Source organism: Kryptolebias marmoratus, linkage group LG24, assembly GCF_001649575.2.
Source record: "Kryptolebias marmoratus isolate JLee-2015 linkage group LG24, ASM164957v2, whole genome shotgun sequence".
NCBI lineage: Eukaryota > Metazoa > Chordata > Actinopteri > Cyprinodontiformes > Rivulidae > Kryptolebias > Kryptolebias marmoratus.
Window position 1 is genome coordinate 2841386 of NC_051453.1, and position 18271 is coordinate 2859656.

General features: G+C 37.5%; 1 protein-coding gene across 10 annotated transcripts in view; it reads right to left on the minus strand.

The window, feature by feature from the left end:
• The window catches only part of lrrc7 (leucine rich repeat containing 7), a 91119-nt gene that overhangs the window by 24540 nt on the left and 48308 nt on the right, over positions 1-18271 (minus strand). For 7 of the 10 annotated variants that reach the window (XM_017420495.3, XM_017420496.3, XM_017420499.3 and 4 more), the window contains 11 exons: positions 11066-11268; positions 8018-8135; positions 7852-7930; positions 6938-7027; positions 6194-6250; positions 5666-5729; positions 4698-4772; positions 4427-4571; positions 3655-3727; positions 3393-3410; positions 894-1023 (listed from right to left, as the gene is read on the minus strand). In XM_017420495.3, the coding sequence (XP_017275984.1) occupies positions 894-1023; positions 3393-3410; positions 3655-3727; positions 4427-4571; positions 4698-4772; positions 5666-5729; positions 6194-6250; positions 6938-7027; positions 7852-7930; positions 8018-8135; positions 11066-11268 (1052 nt within the window). The remainder of the gene's footprint in view (positions 1-893; positions 1024-3392; positions 3411-3654; positions 3728-4426; positions 4572-4697; positions 4773-5665; positions 5730-6193; positions 6251-6937; positions 7028-7851; positions 7931-8017; positions 8136-11065; positions 11269-18271) is intronic. The other 3 variants (XM_017420501.3, XM_017420503.3, XM_017420494.3) reach the window with 1 other exon arrangement.

Genomic DNA, 18271 nt, shown 5'->3' on the forward strand with positions numbered 1-18271 from the left:
TCGCAGTCCAGTAGAGGTAACTCTGAAACAAGATTCTCCACTAGTGTTACTCATGTTGTCAAGTTACAACATATATTTTATCAGCTGGTTCAGAGGTGTTACTTTTTTATTTTATTGCCTGCTACTGAAAGCAAAAGTGAAGCAAAAATGTTTTAGCTTGTAGCTCTTTGTGCCAAAACTAAATATAACTCTTTTACAGATACTGAGCTCAAGTTGTGTGTGTTAGTAGCAGAAACTGATCCCCAACTTACACCCTGAGCACTTACTGATCACACAAAACTAATTACTGATTTCTAAAACTAATTTAGAAATTAGTCATCGAGTTAACGTCTACAGCTGATTAACTTTTGGACTAATCCAAAATCAAAACAGGCGCTACAGCCAATTGACTTTAGAAAACACAAAAATGGTTTTAACTCAGCTAAAATTTGATATGATAGTAGCTGAGAGTCATCCACAAAATATACTCTGTGTTAACAGATCAAGATATCACAATATTACATGATATTTTGCATGTTATTTTTAAAATTAAACCAAAAAGTACTGCAACTCTGTCATTCTTCAATATAAGATGATCTTAGTTCAAAAGGTGTCAGGCAATATGCATTCAAGGAAAGAATGCCTTTAATTTTAAAAAATATGGATTACATACAGTTTTGTCAGTAAAGTCACTCACAATATTCTCATTTGTTTTAGGAAATTAATGTCCGTCTGCAGAAATGCATCCAAGTAATGTGACTTGTTACAAACCATCCTGAACTATTCCTTTTGCAACAACAAAAACTAAAGCAACTCACATGTTTTCTTTTTCTTGTTTCTTTTGTTTCTTTTTACAGTTGAGCAACTAAAGGATATAAATTTATGTGATGAATAAGATTATGTGATGTCCCAACCTCTCGCGGCAGCTCTGTGAGGAAGTTCTCATCTGCAGCAAAAGTCCTCAGGCTGTGCAGGTAGCCGATGGTGGGAGGTAACGACTCCAGCTCATTACAGCTGCAGTCCAACTCCTCCAGCAGAGAAAGACTGGAGGAACGAAAGACAGAGCATGACAAAGAAAGAAAAGAAATCATTCAGAATGCCACTGCATGTCTGCTGCAAGACTAAAACTAGAAAAAACCGAACCCTAAAAATGAGTCAGTGATAAGCATTATAGTGACATGCTCCTTTTATGTACTCAGATTATTTTAAAATAGATTGTCACCCACATGCTGTTCTGCTTTTGCAAATACAAAGCAAATATAAATCTGCAACTGAAAAAACGTCTCTAGCACACATATATTCTTCTTAGTTTTAAGTAACAACTTAAGTAAATATGTGAGGCTTGTCTTTCCCTCATATTCCTCATAAATGCTGGTTACTTTCAGTCTTTACATTGATTAAAAAAATTGTAAGGAAAAATTTTTAATAACCTTTTATGCAGAGCATATTGAGAACATAAAGTCACATTGAAGGACAATTAAGTCAATGATTAAATAAGCCAATCAAAAGAATGTTGCTATTAGTTTGGTCTTATTTGATTTCCCGCACTTTTACTTTTCCATAACTGGATATCAAAAATCTTCTCAACTTCTCCGCCCAACTTTATTATACTGTGGCGTATATTTCAAGCCCCCTACGAGACACATGACCGCCCTTTGGCTGCTTTCGATGGCCTGACATCAAATTAACAGCAGGCTAATGCTAATGAGACAACAATTTTACATTCATGTACTGTCCCTGTTAACACTGCATTAGTCTGCTTTTATTATTCCCGAAAGACCAGACCATATGGGCCACCATACTGTCAGAAAGGAAAGCAGAGGAGAGGGAGGGTAACAAGTGAAGACCTTTGTATCCAGTATCAAGGCTTGATATATTCTACCATTTTATGTTTCTAATTAAACATTCAGATAAAGGTAAAGGTGGTGTCTGACTGGGCTGCGACTGTTGGAGACTAGTTGGCAACTCAAACTTGACTTAATATTGTGAGAAAAGAAAAACAATTCTGTTGCAGTCTTACTGAATTCTGAGTATTTCTGATCAAGTGCAACCGAATTTTGAAAAGTCAATTTTTGGCCTATGCTTGAAAAAATCCCCACTTGGCCGTGCAGCTTATTTCATGGCCTGAATCATACCCTCCATGGCCAGCTTTGTACTGACTTTTATGACTTAATCTACTTGAGAACACTTTTGAATTGAAGATAAGCAGATTTAGACAATTTTTTAATAACTGTTATTTATCACCAATGTGGGTTTTAGACCTGGACATGTTTTCTGTCAGAAGAGTGCAGGTGTCAAACTACAGCTGTTGCACTCTTGAAAACGGTTGGAGATAACCAAAACAAAATCAAGAAGGGTCCAAGATGGGTTCTTAACACCAGCAATGACTCTGGACTATTCTGAGAAAAAAAAATGTTGCAGCCCAGTGAGATGCTACCTAAAAGGTATTAGTCTAACTTAATAAGTCACGTTAATCTTCTTGGTTGTTATCTGCCAACATTTACAGTGACTTGCTGATGTGTTTCTCTGTACTTATTTGCACAATAATAAGAAGTAATTTTCTCAGTAGGCGTATAGATAACTTTGTGTCTGGAAATACTTCTATAGATAAAGAAGGTACAGTTGAAGTTGTTACTGTTCAGCTTTTAAAGAGTAAAAAAGTAAATATACAGTTTTACACATCGTCACAAGGTAATAAATCTATAGTATGATGTGCAAATTCTAAATTTACACATTACCTTCAAATAAAAAAAGCTTCCTACTTAGAAAGATAGACTCGTCCGATGTTAGAAAAAGAAGCAATATAAAGGGATCATACTTATCATGAGAGAAAAACACTTAAATGCTACACAGGAAGAGTAATAATTCTACATAAGTCCTTATCAAGGCTAAAACCCAGAACTTGTTCAGGAAGACAAAAAGCTTTCAATGTGTTCAGATACAAATCTTGCAAAAATGTTCCTTAGTGTTTAATAGCATCTTTACTATCACACAGTTCATCTGTTCAAAGGCTTGAAAATTTCAAAGTAATAGAGATGAAATAACAGAGATGCACTGAAGGCAAAACTTCATTTCGATTTAAAAAGGTTTTTGTTATTTTGTCACAGTACTATAATGAATAACAAGTTTATGATCACATCACTGCATTCACTTTACATGCAATCATTACCATCTTGCAAATACTCTACTGATTTTTAGTGAAGTGTTCGGATTTTATTCAAACCTCATTATCAAACTTTTAATACAAAGAAAAAAAACATCTTCATGTTTGCATGTAATTGGTATGGAAATGAAATGTTTCCCACATCAACAGCATGTGGCAGCAAGCTTTTGTCTTCTGTATATGAAACACACATTGAACGTCCGTCTGTCTCTGAACAAGTCCTTGGATCCAGGAGGCTAATTTTACTCACCCTTGCTTGGGCTTCGGACTAACGCCACGGCAGCGCAGCAAATACAACACACAGAACCCCCCCAATCATCAGCCACCAGAACAACACAGCAGCTAACAGTAGTAAACAAGATAAACAACCCAACAACAACCCACAATGAACTGATAAAAGAGGAGATCAAATTAAACAAAATTTTATTATATGTAACCTGAATATGGCTTCAGATTTAGATGTGCTTGTGTGTGTCGGTGTGTGTGTTTGTGTGTGTGTGTCCGTTTCTTACCTCCCGATGGTGTGAGGCAGTGAGGTCAGCTGGTTGTCGTCTACCTTCAGGGTGGTCAGCTTCTTTAACATTCCTGTAAACCATAAAAACACAAACATGTAAAGTTTAATTTAGGAAGTAGAAATTCTCCTGTGAAACCAACCAAAGTTTTATTTTTATTTGACATGGCGAACCAACGAAAGTGGGTCTGAGTTGTCAATAAATTATTTTCCAATTTTGTTTTAGAAAGATTCTTTTTTTATTCTTCAAACTGCGCTAAAAGGGTTTCTCTGCACAGCTTCATCACTTCTGGTATTGAAGAAGCCTACAAAAGATAAGTGTATGCCTAACTGTAATCTTGCAAAGAGTTAGATAAGATAAATACCATTCTTATGTACTCAAATTGCAGCCAAAGTCTGGGTAAGTTCCATAATCTTAAAAAAAAAAAAGACTGGATAGGAGGACAAAAGAACAAATCCAGCGAACATCATCTCTAAAGCTCATTATTTAACATTATACATCCTGTCAGGTGGTTTTCATTTCATTTTGGGACAGAATCAGGTTAATAAGGCTTGGCCTCTTGTTTCTGGTATTTAAGCAAAGCTACAACCTAGAATTTCATGGTTTCATGTATTTGAAAAAAGAAAGACAAACATTTCCCACACTGTGAACTGATGGTTAGGAACATATATATATATTATTAAGTGCCCCTCAAAAACAGCCCTGGCTTATAGAAGAAGAAGTAAACAACAACTCAACTTGATGGTGCATCTGTGTGTTTCTGTGTGAATACCTATAGAATCCGGGAGGTGCTGCAGCATGTTGGAGGACAGCAGCAGGTCTTCTAAGGCCTCGCAGCCTGAAACATCACTATCCAGCATCTCAATCCTGTTTTTTGCTAAGTCCAAGTACCGCAACTGACGAAGCTTCCCTATTGACTGTAGGAGAAAAGCAGTGAGGAAGAAAGAGAACATCATAATGACAGACTGAAGTCTGAGCTAACGTTAAACTGTCATCATAGTGATGCTGATAGTTTTCACAGCGCGAGCTCAAAGTCTTCTTACCCCACGTATAGACTGTAGAGAGTTGTTATCCAGCCACAGCTCCTTTAGGCTGTGTAACTGCTCCAACACCTCTGGCTGACATGCAAAAACAAAATCCATATGTTCATATACAAAATATAAACAGTATAAATCTATATAAAGTATTTACAAGCTTGAACATGTAATGGCTTCTATTAACTAAAAGCTGCTCCCCAAAACATCCCTTAACCTCCTCCTTGACCTTGATATCACATCACGTGAGCCTCCACAGCTTTTTTCTCCTGCTGTCTGCATCGTGTTCCTTTTCCAGCCGTGCTATTTATTTATTAGGCAAACCACAAACTACTTGTTGCATTTGGTCTTGAAATGTGAATGGTGATGTTCCCTGCACTGTGAGGTGATGCCTCCTTTCTGCTCCTCCTTTGGATGCTTGCCTGTCTCTTCTTTTTTTCCATTTACCTTTATATAATTTATTATGCTTTAATTAGTAAAAGTAAATCTTTCTTCTTTGTGATCACAAAGGACAATTTCAATTACAAAAGGCCTAAACCCTTATCAAACAGAGATCACGCTGCGCTGCAGAGCAGAGATGACCTTGTTATACTGACATTTCCTGCCTTTGTTCTAATAGAGGAGGTCTACTGCTGCGAACAGGAGGGTGACAGCAGCACATTGTCTATATTTGTGGATTCTCCCACACTGGCTGAATGCATTGAACACACACATTGATTGGGTTCTGAGTCTGCCTCTGCTGCAGCTATTCTTCAGCATTACAACAGCTTCAAAATACAGTCCTCCTACAATTTGTTGGTAATAATTTGTATATTAAATTGTTCATAACATCATTTTTAAAGCCTCCTCATCTCTTTTAACCCCTATTAGAGACATATGCACCAAACTGTTTTCTTAAACTCTTAATATAAGTTCCTAACAGTGTCTATACACAGCCACTGTGATAACTTAAAAAACATAATCCAGATAAATCTCACCAGTTCTGAGAATTCATTGCTACCCAGATCCAACCTCTCCAGCTGTGTTAGTCTGTGGATGGACCTAAGAGGAGAGATTGTACACTTAAAAATACACCTAAACCTTTTTTTTTTTGATGCGACAGTGCAAAACTACACACAAAATACAATCCTTACAGAGTGCACTATGAGTATTGTTTTAAATGAAATTCTTAGACAGAGCTGTATAATTTGTCAGTGTCTCCATGCAGAGTCTATAACCAGAAAAAAACAAGCATAATTAAACCATTGGTACTAATTTAAGAAAAAAAGAATGTTTACACACAATATTAGCATTTTACTGTGACCAATAAAACTTTTGAATGGTCATAGTGAACATAAAAGATAAACTCTGCTACACTGATTTATAAAGTAATATGTTACGACAGTAAAACCTGACTTATTATAATAGTACACTTGAACACTATTCAAGAATACCTGCCAGGGATAAACACAAGTTTAATCTGTGCCACAGGAACACACAAACACACATATGGTGAGTTGCCTTACTTTGGCATTGTTTTCAGGTGGTTCTCTCTCAGCTCCAGAATCCGTAGTTTGGAGAGTCTGATTAACAGAAGGTACATAAGCCTAAAGTTATTTCCTTTTATTGGTACTTTGTCAGCTGCAACAGGCATCAGCAGGAAAAGAAAAGCTCCGTTTATTAACTTAGCATTACCTTTTAAATTAAATTATTGTCATGGTAATTTTGTTGTCTGAAAATCTCAAATGATATTTCAGCATTAAAGATGGAGATGCTTTGGTTTAGAGGATTTCTGTCTCTACACGTTTTTATGAGTGTCCTGTCTAAGAAACAATTAGCCAAGACAACCTAATTTGCAAACTTGCAAAAAAAAAAGAAGAAAAACAAAATTGTTAGATTGGTATACCCGGAATTTTTCCTGGATAAAGTGATAAGAAGCCCACCCAAGAGTTTAGGTGATCAAATAAAAAATATTAGTTTGATAAAAGGATATTTTCAATGATTTTTAAATAAAACATATTTTACACTCAATAAAAAAGAAAAAGAAATGTCCTCCAACATTGCTATTTTCAAAATTATTATTCCTGCTCCAAATATAAAAATATATTTAAAGCTTTAGCCTCACAGACATAGCACTGGTGTAGCTTCAAAAAATGATCACTTTCAAGACAACATTCAGCCACAAAATGTATAGGATCCCTTTAATCAGACTCTCACTAAATATTTAATCGCCACCACTACAAAAGCAGAAAGCGCATGCATCATTTCACCTGCCAAAGTTAGCGGGCAGATACTCCAGGAAGGCATCGTTTAAGAAGAGCTGGGTCAGATTAAGGAGCTGCGTGAAACCATCTGGGAGTCTTAAAGAGAGATATTCATAGAAATAATTAACAACAGGAAAAAAAAGCACTAAAAGGGGGTTTTCTTGAGCAACTTTGGTGGAATAAAACATGGACAATTTCCCCATAATACCCTCTGCAGAAACGTATAGCTGCTGTTGGCCTGCAGATGACTCATCTGCTGCACTAAAACAGGCCGGCACCAGAAGCATTTTTGTCTGCAGCGTTATTTGCTTCTTGGTCATTACAAAGAGGAAAACAGCAATTACAAATGTACACCTGATGCTCAAAACACAACAACTGGAAGTGCTATAAATAGGTAGTTCTTCCAAAGCTTGCCCATCACTGAGTTGACAGGTCAGGATTATGTGAGCTTTAGGTAGGTAGGATCTTCTGTACATGCAGAAAACTAATAGTAAAAAAAAAAACCCTATTTTTCCCCCTCTGTTTTCTATAAATATATAGATATAAATAGAGTATGCAGAAAGATTTTAAAAAGGCAAGTACTGGTCTCGAGGGCACTAACAGGGAAAACTCAGCTTACATCTATTAAACAATCCTCTAAGACCTTGAAGTGAGTTTAGGTTCAAACAAACTAGTTGTTAAAAATGTTCTGTACGCATTTTTCTACTTCAAAGGAAAAATGGTCTTCATAAATAAGTCAAAATAACACTGGATGGGAGAAGTTAATTGTAGGCTTATTTAGCAAGTGTTTTTCCTCAGGCTGTTATGCAGAAACTGAACAGTAGGTTGCAGAATATGTATATTTTTTTCATTTATTTTGCCAAATTCAAAGCATGGTGAAAGGAAACCTGTTCCAGGGTTAGTTTAGCTGTGAGTCTTACTTGGTGATGGGGTTGACACTAGCTTCTACCACAGACAGGCCTTTACAGCATTTTATATTGTCTGGAAACTCCTGGATTCCTGTGGGAGACAGACAGCCAAAGGAAATGTGGTGAAAAGGAATCTTTATTGTTGCTAATGTTCAGACAGCACATTAGTAGATTTTACCATTTTTACTGATGTCTAACTCTTTGAGGTTAACCAAGCTGGCAATGGTGGTGGGAAGGTTGGACAGGTCGTTATCGGGCAAGCTGAGCTTCTTTAGGGCCTGGCAGTTAAACAGTTGCTACAGAAAAAGCACAAACACAGCAAGTGAATATTACAATCTAATGCAGAAAAATCACACAGGGTAACACCACAGAACATAGTTTACTGTAAGAATGGAAAAGCTGGTCCATTTAGCTACATTTTCATGAATAATGCAAATTTAATTTCCTGCATACGGTGGTCCTGAAGACCACAACACATTAAGACAAATGTGTTGTGAATGGAAAAACACTCCCAGAACCAAAACATACGCAAAACATGTACAGAACATTTAACTGGCTGAAAAAAGAACACAGGTTATAAAATGAAGTGTAATGAAAACATTAGCTTTGTCTTACCACAGATATTAAACATAGGTAAACAGCTGCTAAGGTCAAGACTTTAATAGTAACCATAAATCAAAGATTTAAACCAAAGGTGTTCAAAAAGGCCATGAATTATGATGCTGAGAGCAAAACCTTGGGAATTAATCAGAAAGAGAGAAATTGCAAAACTTTCCTAGTGTTTTGTTTCAAACTGTGCATTTTAAGTAATATGTGTGGCATGTGAAATGACAACATCACAAGTATACTAATGCTTGCAAACATGAAGTTTTTTGTTTTGTTTTGTTTTTGTCTCCTAAGTAGTTTGCAAGGAAAATTATAAAACACAGCTTGCACAGCCCAGCTGAGTGAAGTGATGTCCTTTAGGATGACCAGAACTGCTCATCATCATGACCACAGTTCATTCCCATACTAGATTTACAGAAATGAACATTTTTTCCCCCAAGAAAGGCAAGATTTGAAACCTGCATGTATCATGTTGTTGAGCAATAATTCTGCCTTCACAGATGCTCACATTACCCATGTCATGTGCTCTAATGCCTCTCTATACTATCACTAAAAACATGCCAGATGGTCCTTTGCCTCTTTAGCCCGGAGGATGAAGCTTGATGATTTTAAAGGTGGAGATTTCACACCACATGGGAGTTTTCCATTCAGCACAAACTGTCTTAAATGAGCTCAGAGAAAAGGAGGGTTTGTTTAAGAACCTTTTTAATCTTTGCAGTAATGTGCAAAAATATCATGCTGCCCATTATATCTTTATGTTTTTTCCCTTTTGTAATATTGATCAGTAGTAAAAGTAGAAGAAGTTGATCTTTCATGTACAACGACAAGACTGAAAATAAATGAGAAAGTGTTTGATATCAAAAGAAAAAAAAAGCCAGGAAAGCTATTACTCAAGAGCACTCAAACAGATTACAAGAAAGTTTGACACCCTGAAAAGAAAGATTAAGGGAATAAAGGGTGGCTCAAGACTTCTGCACAATACTACTGTTTTCTTTAAAAAGTTTTCAGACATATCCTGAAGCCTCAAAACTCATTTCCACCCAGAAATGGCATGAGGAAATAAGGAATTTCCAAACAGAAAACAACCAACTGAGATTCAAATTGGGAACTTTAACACTTTAAACTTTACACACTGCTGCTGTAAATACTGTATGTTCAGGATGTGGATTTGCATTCTTACAAGTGTAAAAGCAGATATAACAATTTATTGTTTAGGTGGTCAATTAATCATAAAAAGGGATAATCAAGATGATTTTTACCAATTTTTTTTCATTTCACCATAGATTTAAATTTAAATATTATGTCAAATAAGAGCTGAAAATGAATATATCACTTGGAGAAAAATGTTTTTACAAACTGTGTGCCAAAACACTTAACCAATGATCTTTCTAACATGCTTCAAGTTTTAAGTTGTAGTAATGATAATGATATAATAAAAATACTGTTTGCAAACAATGTAATTCAGCTTTTACTCACTTCATGTGAATTTTCTCCACAAAACGTGCATTGAACTTTAATCTGTGTGAGTCTTAACACGTGTCACGACTGAGCTGACTTTTTATTTAGTCAGGTAAATGCAGGTTTGGCCTGCCTTTCACACAGACAGATTACAGGCTCTCCATCCAAGCAGGCTAAATTTAGAAATCCTATTCACCATCTTTGTCATTTAAACCAGGACGGAATACCAATATATGTGACGGCCCTCTTATAAACAGCACCTGTAATTCTCCTTGAAATATTAGAAGGGCATTTTGTCTCAGAGCTGCCCACGTGGGGATTCTCTAAAAGTCTTGCACAGCTTGGAACGTTGCCATGTGGCTGGGGATAGTTCCCAGAGTGTAACAGCAAAAGCAAAGAAACGTGAGCTTGTGCATCCCTTTACAGCTGCACAGCATGTGCAACCACCCGCTTCTGTCCAGAGTCAGAGACCTTAATGTTTGAACAGATAAACACAACTGTTCAACTTGTCTTTTGACCGATTTTGATGTGATAAAATTTTCATTGGGATTTTCTTCACAGCAAAAAGGAGCCTAAAAACATCTGATGTACAACCACAGCATGGACAGCTGATGTACAGCAAATCAATGTTAACCACATTCTGCAGTGCTAATCTGGCCTGCCTGGAGATGCCTGACACACACACACACACACACACACACACACACATACATAAAAAATAAAATAAAAATGAGAAGAATGCCTTCAGCTGTTGCTTAGTTAAAATCCTGTTTCAAGCCAGAAAAGAACTAAATTTGCATTAAAACTTTCAAAAGCATTTAAACATATAGGTGTTTTTGTACATTTTGTAACACTGTCTAAATTTGGCAAACATTTAAAAAAAATGAAAATGTGTGCATTTAACTGCAAAAAATTCAACTTTTAAGCTGTGAAACTTGCTGCAAGGATACAATTGTTGAACTGAGAAGCTTTCAGTTGTGAATGTGTTACATAGTGAGAGTTTCTGAACAGCAGAGATTGCTCTCGGGGAATATCCAAACTGCGTGACATCAGTGTGTAGTGACAACATAAATTGTAACGGGACTCAAAGCTTAGATAAAATGCTTTTAGATAAAAAAGATAAAACAGAGCGGAAGGAGGTGAACATGAGCATCAGAGCTACCTTGGGTAGTTCCTCGATCTGGTTGGCGTCTAGGTAGAGCTCCTCCAGAGTTCTCTCGAAGCTGAAGATTTCCTTGGGGACCTGCTGAAGGCTGCAGTGAGAGTAGTCCAACACTGAGATCACTTCCTCTTCACCACGGAAACAACGGCACGGCACCAGCCGGCCAATCAGCTTCCGTTTAGTGGTCATTTCCAGACACTGCACTGTAAAGACAACAAGAAGACATTTCAGATTCATTTCAGAGGGTCTGCAACACATGTGCAAGCATCAGCTGGCTTCATGGATGTGACTAAATCAGTATTCCTGTGTAGAATATTGTAGGTTGAGTGCAAAAATCACTAACAGACTCAAAAGGCTTTGATAAAACAAGGTGCCATCAAAATGTTTTTGCAGCAGTGATTAACTGTGCAGTTTCATTAAAATTCATGAGCAGCACTTTTTGACAAAACTGACAAAACAACAATGCAAACTGAATTAATTAATTCTGACAGATTTTAGTGCTTTTGATGAGTGATGAAATAAACAAACACAAAAATTAACACTTTAACACCTCCTGGGGGAAAAAATACATTAATAATTATGTGCAAAGAAAATCTTTGAGTGGATAAATGACCTTGTTTTCCAGACCTAACATACATGCAGATAAAAAAGTGCATCAGCCTAAAATCCTGTGATAAAATGGTGACCAGCTTCTTGCACATACTGAGTTGGGATTGACTCAGGCCTTCACACCCCTGCAGATGTGTGATAGCAGATAATAAATGGTTGGATGGACAGATGGTGGTACTTTCCTTCAGTCAGTACAGTCATTATTGGACGACTTCATTTTCAGCATTTTTTTAGATGACTTTTATCCACCAAAGGTGAAGATGGAGTGATACTGTTTTTGCTCCTGTGTGTGCATATGTTTGTTTGTCTGTACTGTTAGCAAAATATCTCATGAACCACTGGATGTCTTTGAAGCAATCACTGGATGTACATCAACAACTGATGAACTTCTGGAGTCAATTCATGTCAAGATGGCTGACACAGCCAACAGAAATGGCTACAACTCAGATCATTTGACAGATGTTGAGATACAATTTGGTAGTATTTTAGCATGTCTCAAAACATTCTTTAAGCACAACACTTGCATGGCATTTTGCTTAAAACTTTGGCATTAACTTTTTGGGCCAACCCTGTTTGTCTGTTAGCAAAATATTTCATAAACAACTGAACAGATTTCAGTAAAACTCACATATTATTTCTGAAAGATGCTCATTAGAGAGATTTATTAACAATAGGGAACTGATGATTATGCATAAAAGGTACAAGTGGTAAATCCTAATTTTGAATTTATTTGTATTCAGTTAAATTTTTTCTATACTCTCAGAAATGAGACCAGCACCATTTTCTCATATAAAAAGCTGAAGAGCCACAAACTGAACATTAAGACAGATTTACATAGAGTTTCAGGCAGGTCTTAATGCTCCGTCTGCTCAGGTTGTTGTCGTTTTTCTTTTGGCTACTCCATTCTGCAGGGGTCGCCACAACGAGCAAACTCACATGAAAGATTTGGCAATTGTTTTACACCAGATGCCCTTCCTGACACAACCTGGGCTCAAACCCACAGCCTCAGGATTGCAAGGCAGGGCGGTGGCCACAGAGCTACCACAGCCCCCGTACCTTGCTTGCAGACAAGATCCATAAATAGAAAACGTTTATAACACTGTCACTTCTGTTTTTGTGGAATAAAAAGCTTTAAGCTCAACAATAATGAACCTTTAGAAGTCTGAGGGCACCTCACGTTTGTTTTGTACTGCGCTCAAATGACGTGTGAATAAAAATCAGTGCATTTAAATGGTTTGAACACTGTGTACACCCAGGTAAAGTCTATTGAAACTGGGGGCAGATGGTAATACAGCCATTCTCCACAAACCAGCAGTTACCCAGTTCACAACAGGCTGAGGCTCGACTCTTTCAGACACACACACATACACACACAGTCTTTTCAAACAACAAGCCATATAATTAGACTAGAGTCATAATTAGACTGCATTCTTTGTAACTCTCTGACAACATCAGCCCATTCCACAACTCCATTTGAAAGGCATAAGTAGGCTAACCATGCATATTAAAATCCTCGAGTGTGGATTCATCGTGCAGCTTTATCATTTCATTCCCAAATGTTAACTACACTCAATCTACTGACAACCAAAAACCGTTTAATGCCAGCTCTTTCAAAAAGGAACAATGAGTAAATTTAATCGGAGTGCTGCTTCAGTTTCCTGTTTGATCCTCAGCTGCGATGGGAAGCGAAATGGGAGGCAAAGTGGGAGCCAGGAAGAGAGGAGAGGGGGAACATGAGGATGAGAAGGTGTAGTGAGTGCAGACAGAAGAACACTAGGAGGCTCAGAGATAAGACCTGCAGCTTTATCTTTCAATAAACACACACATGTTCAGCTCTGCGTGAGACAAAGATGGATTCAGACAATAAACTGAGCAATACACAGCATTGTGAGTACACTATGGTATCTGCTCCTGGTTGTTGGAACCCCTTTAAAATCTGATAAAAATGCAGCAGATCCTTCAGGATTGTTTATCTAAAATGGGCTGGACGGTTTAAATCGATAAATCCTTATCCACAGTGATGTTCAAAGCAGGTGTAATGAGACCAGCTGAGATTTACGGTTTGTCTTCTGTAAGTGGAAAACCTGCAAGGCACTGTTTAGACCAGTTTTAATTGCTTCCATTTAGAGCTAATAACTCTGGGCTTATTATCATATTGTGAAATTGGTGGGAATTTAAAGACATGGATTATTAAAGATTCTTCTAAAAGAAAAAAAAAGGGAGTTAAAAAAAGGGAATTATCATGTAAAAGGTATTAGACAGTCAGCAACAATTATACAATACATTTTTTTGGGGGGGGGTTAGACCCACCATGGGGTTTTATGGGTTAAATTCTTCCTTCTTTGCTCTAGCACAGGTTATTACACTTATTAAAAGACAACTCAACAAAAAACAAGACTCAAACGGCTCTGATCGGTGTTAAAGTACTAATATAGACCTGAATGTTTTGCAGTTTTTTACAGAAACATCAGCAGGCCTGTTCTGTCCCACTGATCTGACAGCCCGCTGTGTGACGTGGCTTCATGTATCTGCATATAGGACAGATAAATGACATTTAATTGCAGAAACATTTTGTGGTATGGATTAACTGCTTGGTGGGAATTCACTCAATCAGAGCCCACCACTTGCACTTGCATAACTCAAAACAAATTACAAACAACAAATCTGAACAGCAGAAAACAAACTAATACAGTCTCAGGTTATAATTTGCATTTAAAAAACTAATAATTTCAAAGATCACCTCTGCTATTAAAACACCCTAAATGTTGAACACTGGGTTCAAACCTGCAACTTAAGGATTACAAGACTGCAGCACTGACAATGTAATATGTAAAAATATACCAACCTAAAAAGGATTTATATTAAAGACTTTCAAATCCTGGCACATTTATGAGCATATGCTACAGTTAGATAGTAGTAAGTAAGGTAAGTACATTTTATTTATGTAGCACCTTTTTCAGGTAAGAAACCAGAAAGTGCTTTACAAAATATAAAGTACCACTGATTGTCACACACCTGAGTGTGAGCATTTGACCCATCCCCTGAGGGAGTGGGAATCATTTGGTGATATAACCCCCCAATTCCAACCCTTAATGCTGAGTGTCAAGCAGGGTGGCAATGGGTCCCATTTTTACAGTCTTTGGTATGACCCAGCTGGGGATTGAACCCACGACCTCCCAGTTTCAGGGCGGACAGTCTACCTCTAGGCCACTGATCCGGAAAACAGAAAACAGAAGATAAAACAAAAGACGAGATAAAACAACAATACATGTAACATAAAACAAAGCAAAACTAATTAAAAGCCAACCTGAACAAATGTGTCTTCAGCTCCTTTAAAAAAGTATTAAGAGAATCAAGGCAACACGTTCCACAGTCTGGGGGCCACAGCCCTAAAAGCTTTTTCCCCTCCGGTCTGAGGGACCATTAACAGCCTTTGACTGGAAGATCTGATGCTGCGAGAAGAAGAGTAGAGCACCGGAAGGTCAGAGATATAGACTAGAGATGACCACTCAGGGCTCTAAAAGCAAGAACTAATAATAAAAAAAAACTTGATTAATGGAATAATAATACAGATAACTGAATTAAAACTAACTGTTTATGGGTCGAGTGAATTTTATTGATGCAAACGCAAAAAATACACCATGTGTTGTTTTTGTACATTCTCCTTTTCTGTATCATTATGTAATATCGTACAACGTGAGCATTAATAGCAGAAACGTTAACAGTTCAAGGCATCCTGCTGCTCTGCACCTTTTCTGTTAGATTCTCAGCACCAAGGAGGCGGCAGAATGTAAAGGTATAACAGCATCTTTTGTTTCCGTAAAGCAGATACTCAGCCAAGGATTTTATTTAACGATGTTTGGGAAACTGAACCTGTTTATGTATTCAGCTTGCCATGATATCCTCTCAGGTTTGTACCAATCAGTGTGGCTGTTTAAGCAGCAGATAATTTAAATCAGGTCATGGTTACACAGAATTAGTTGTTTTTTTCTAACTGGCTGTCAGCTTGTGACCACAATAAAGACGAGAAATTGGTTTAAAGCATATTGCAGCCTGAAATCAACCCTCTCCACATTCAAGCCGAGAGCCAGCTGACCTAGTAAAATGTCCCATATAAACCAGTAACATTGACCACATTTTTCTTAATCCCAGTGTTTGATATGAAGATTTCTAACCCCAAATTAAAACATTTGTTTTCTTAAGTGATTAGTAGGGAAGTAAACCTGAATGGTACAAATCGTATTTTAAGACTTGAACTGTCCAGTGTGGACAAACTGAAAAGTAACCCTCGTGTTAAATGACTTGGTCAAATCAATTGCTAAATATCAGTGCAGTCTGCTAAACAATCTGTTCTTATTAGCTACTTAAAATGCAGATGCTTGATTGCGCCCTCACAGTCTATTGATGTAACAGCTAAGTATGCCAAGACAGAGTAGACTAAAAATAACAACCTTTTTGTCAAGAGAGCAGTGGGAGAAGGAGAGGAGAGCTCACAGCATGTTGTCCATAAGAATTAGGCAAGTACTACAACAGCAGGGTTAAAAACAAATATGGAGAACACATCAGGGAGGTTGTTTCTGTCTGCAAAAATGGGAAGCTTTGGGCAGCTGCTTTATCCTAACCCTAACCCTTGTACCTCCAAATCTGTCTATTTTCTTTATTTGCTTTTCCATTTAGGGTCATAGGGAAACTGGAGCCCATCTCGAGTGGTTATTGTGCAAGAGTGCTTCAAGATAAATAACAGAAATCTCAAAAAAGTGTAGTTCAACAAAGCATGCCTGCATTTATATACTTGAGCTGTACATTTTCTTCCTCTAGTGGTTTGATTGAACCCACCTAGATGAATCAATCTAAGAAGGGCACTGAAGTGTATCCAGATTCCCAGAGTGTGAGTAGCCCCCCAAAAAGGACAAAAAGGAGGAAGCGAGATGGAGTGAGCCAGCTCTAACAGAGTGCAAACGAGGAAGTGAGTGTGGTTGGCTGTGTTGGCTCCTGCTGCTGCCATGGAAACACCATGACAGAGCAGACTGACTCTGCAGAGGTAACCATTCATGTACAGTCTCAAAACACACACTCACACATGTCGTTTGTAGTTCAGCTATCACCTCAGTGGTTAAGATATTAAATGTAGCCTGAAAATCATCATCAGTTTGCAACATGAAACCCCTTCATGCTTAACCACCCGCACACATGCTCACAATCTCACACCTGCTTGCAGTAGTGGAAGGCAATTTAGATTACCTCTTGTTGTGAAAGTAGGAACACCACAATCCTAAGTGGTTACACAGAAGGAAACCAAAGAAAGATGTGCAAAATCTTCTTATTACTGTGACCTGGATGCAGACACTGTACAAACACATAACATCATGGTAATAAAATGATCAATTTAATATCTAAGCCAGCACACAGTAACTAAAGAAGCTGAATGACAGTCAGAAGTTCAAACAGCACCACAGGTTTGAGGCCATACTTAACTTTTGGCTTCATGGATACAAAACAATATAAACTAATTCTGAAGTTTTGGATCTGAATGACACGGCTCTGTGAGATTTAAACTGAGAAACCAAATCAAAACTCTGATACTGATGTCATTTAATCTTTTCTCTGCGTGTTTAAATTTGTGCACATGTTCACATTTCTAAGAAGATAATACTTAAAACAAACAAACTTTAAAAATTCCGATTATCGTGTGGCCTTAATAATCCGTAATTGCTTGCTTTCCATAAATAAATATCTCAAAAAATCTAATTTGGCAAACAGATAGACCACCACCTCTCTAAATGGGCACAACTGACACATGGAGAGGGTTGTGAACATTGTAATCACAGTGCATAAAGAGTTTATTGCAACAAATTTATCATAATATTAAACAGTAATATTGCAATTACATGCTTTCCTAATGTGCTGCCCTAGTTGTTATTCTGCAAGCTGTAATTTTACTGAATAAGTTTGTGATTTTTATCTAACACAACCTAGTACGAAATGGTAAAGTGATAATCAAACATTATCCAAATATATATTCTAAACATCCATCCACTCATTTTCTGTGCCAGCTTTTTCGTTCAGGGTCACGGGGAGCTGGTGCAGATCTCCAGCAGTCACTGTGCGAGAGGCGGGGTACAACCTGGACAGGCCACAAGTCCATCACAGGGACACATAGAGACAAATGAGACAGACAACCATTCACACTCCCAACTAGGGACGGTTCAGATTTATCACTTAACCTAACTTATATGTATTTGATAAGTGGGAGGAAACTGGAGAACCCAAAGAAAACTCACACAGGAACAGGGAGAACATGTGAACTCTACACAGAAAGGTGAGGTGACAGCTCTAACCACTGCCCCACCATGCTGCCCCATTTTCTAAACAATAAAAGACAAAACAAACTAAACTGTGAATGCAAATTCATTTGCACCCCCTTTGCTCTGAAGACCACAGGCAAAAATAATTTCCAGGTGCTGCCAATAACCTTTGGATTTCACATCCTTACTTTAATGAGGATCACTTGTGTGAAATCTGAGCCATCGAAACCTGAAGTATTAAGAACAAGGATCCACCCTGGTCAGACAAACCAGGTCAGTGTCAAAGTTCTGT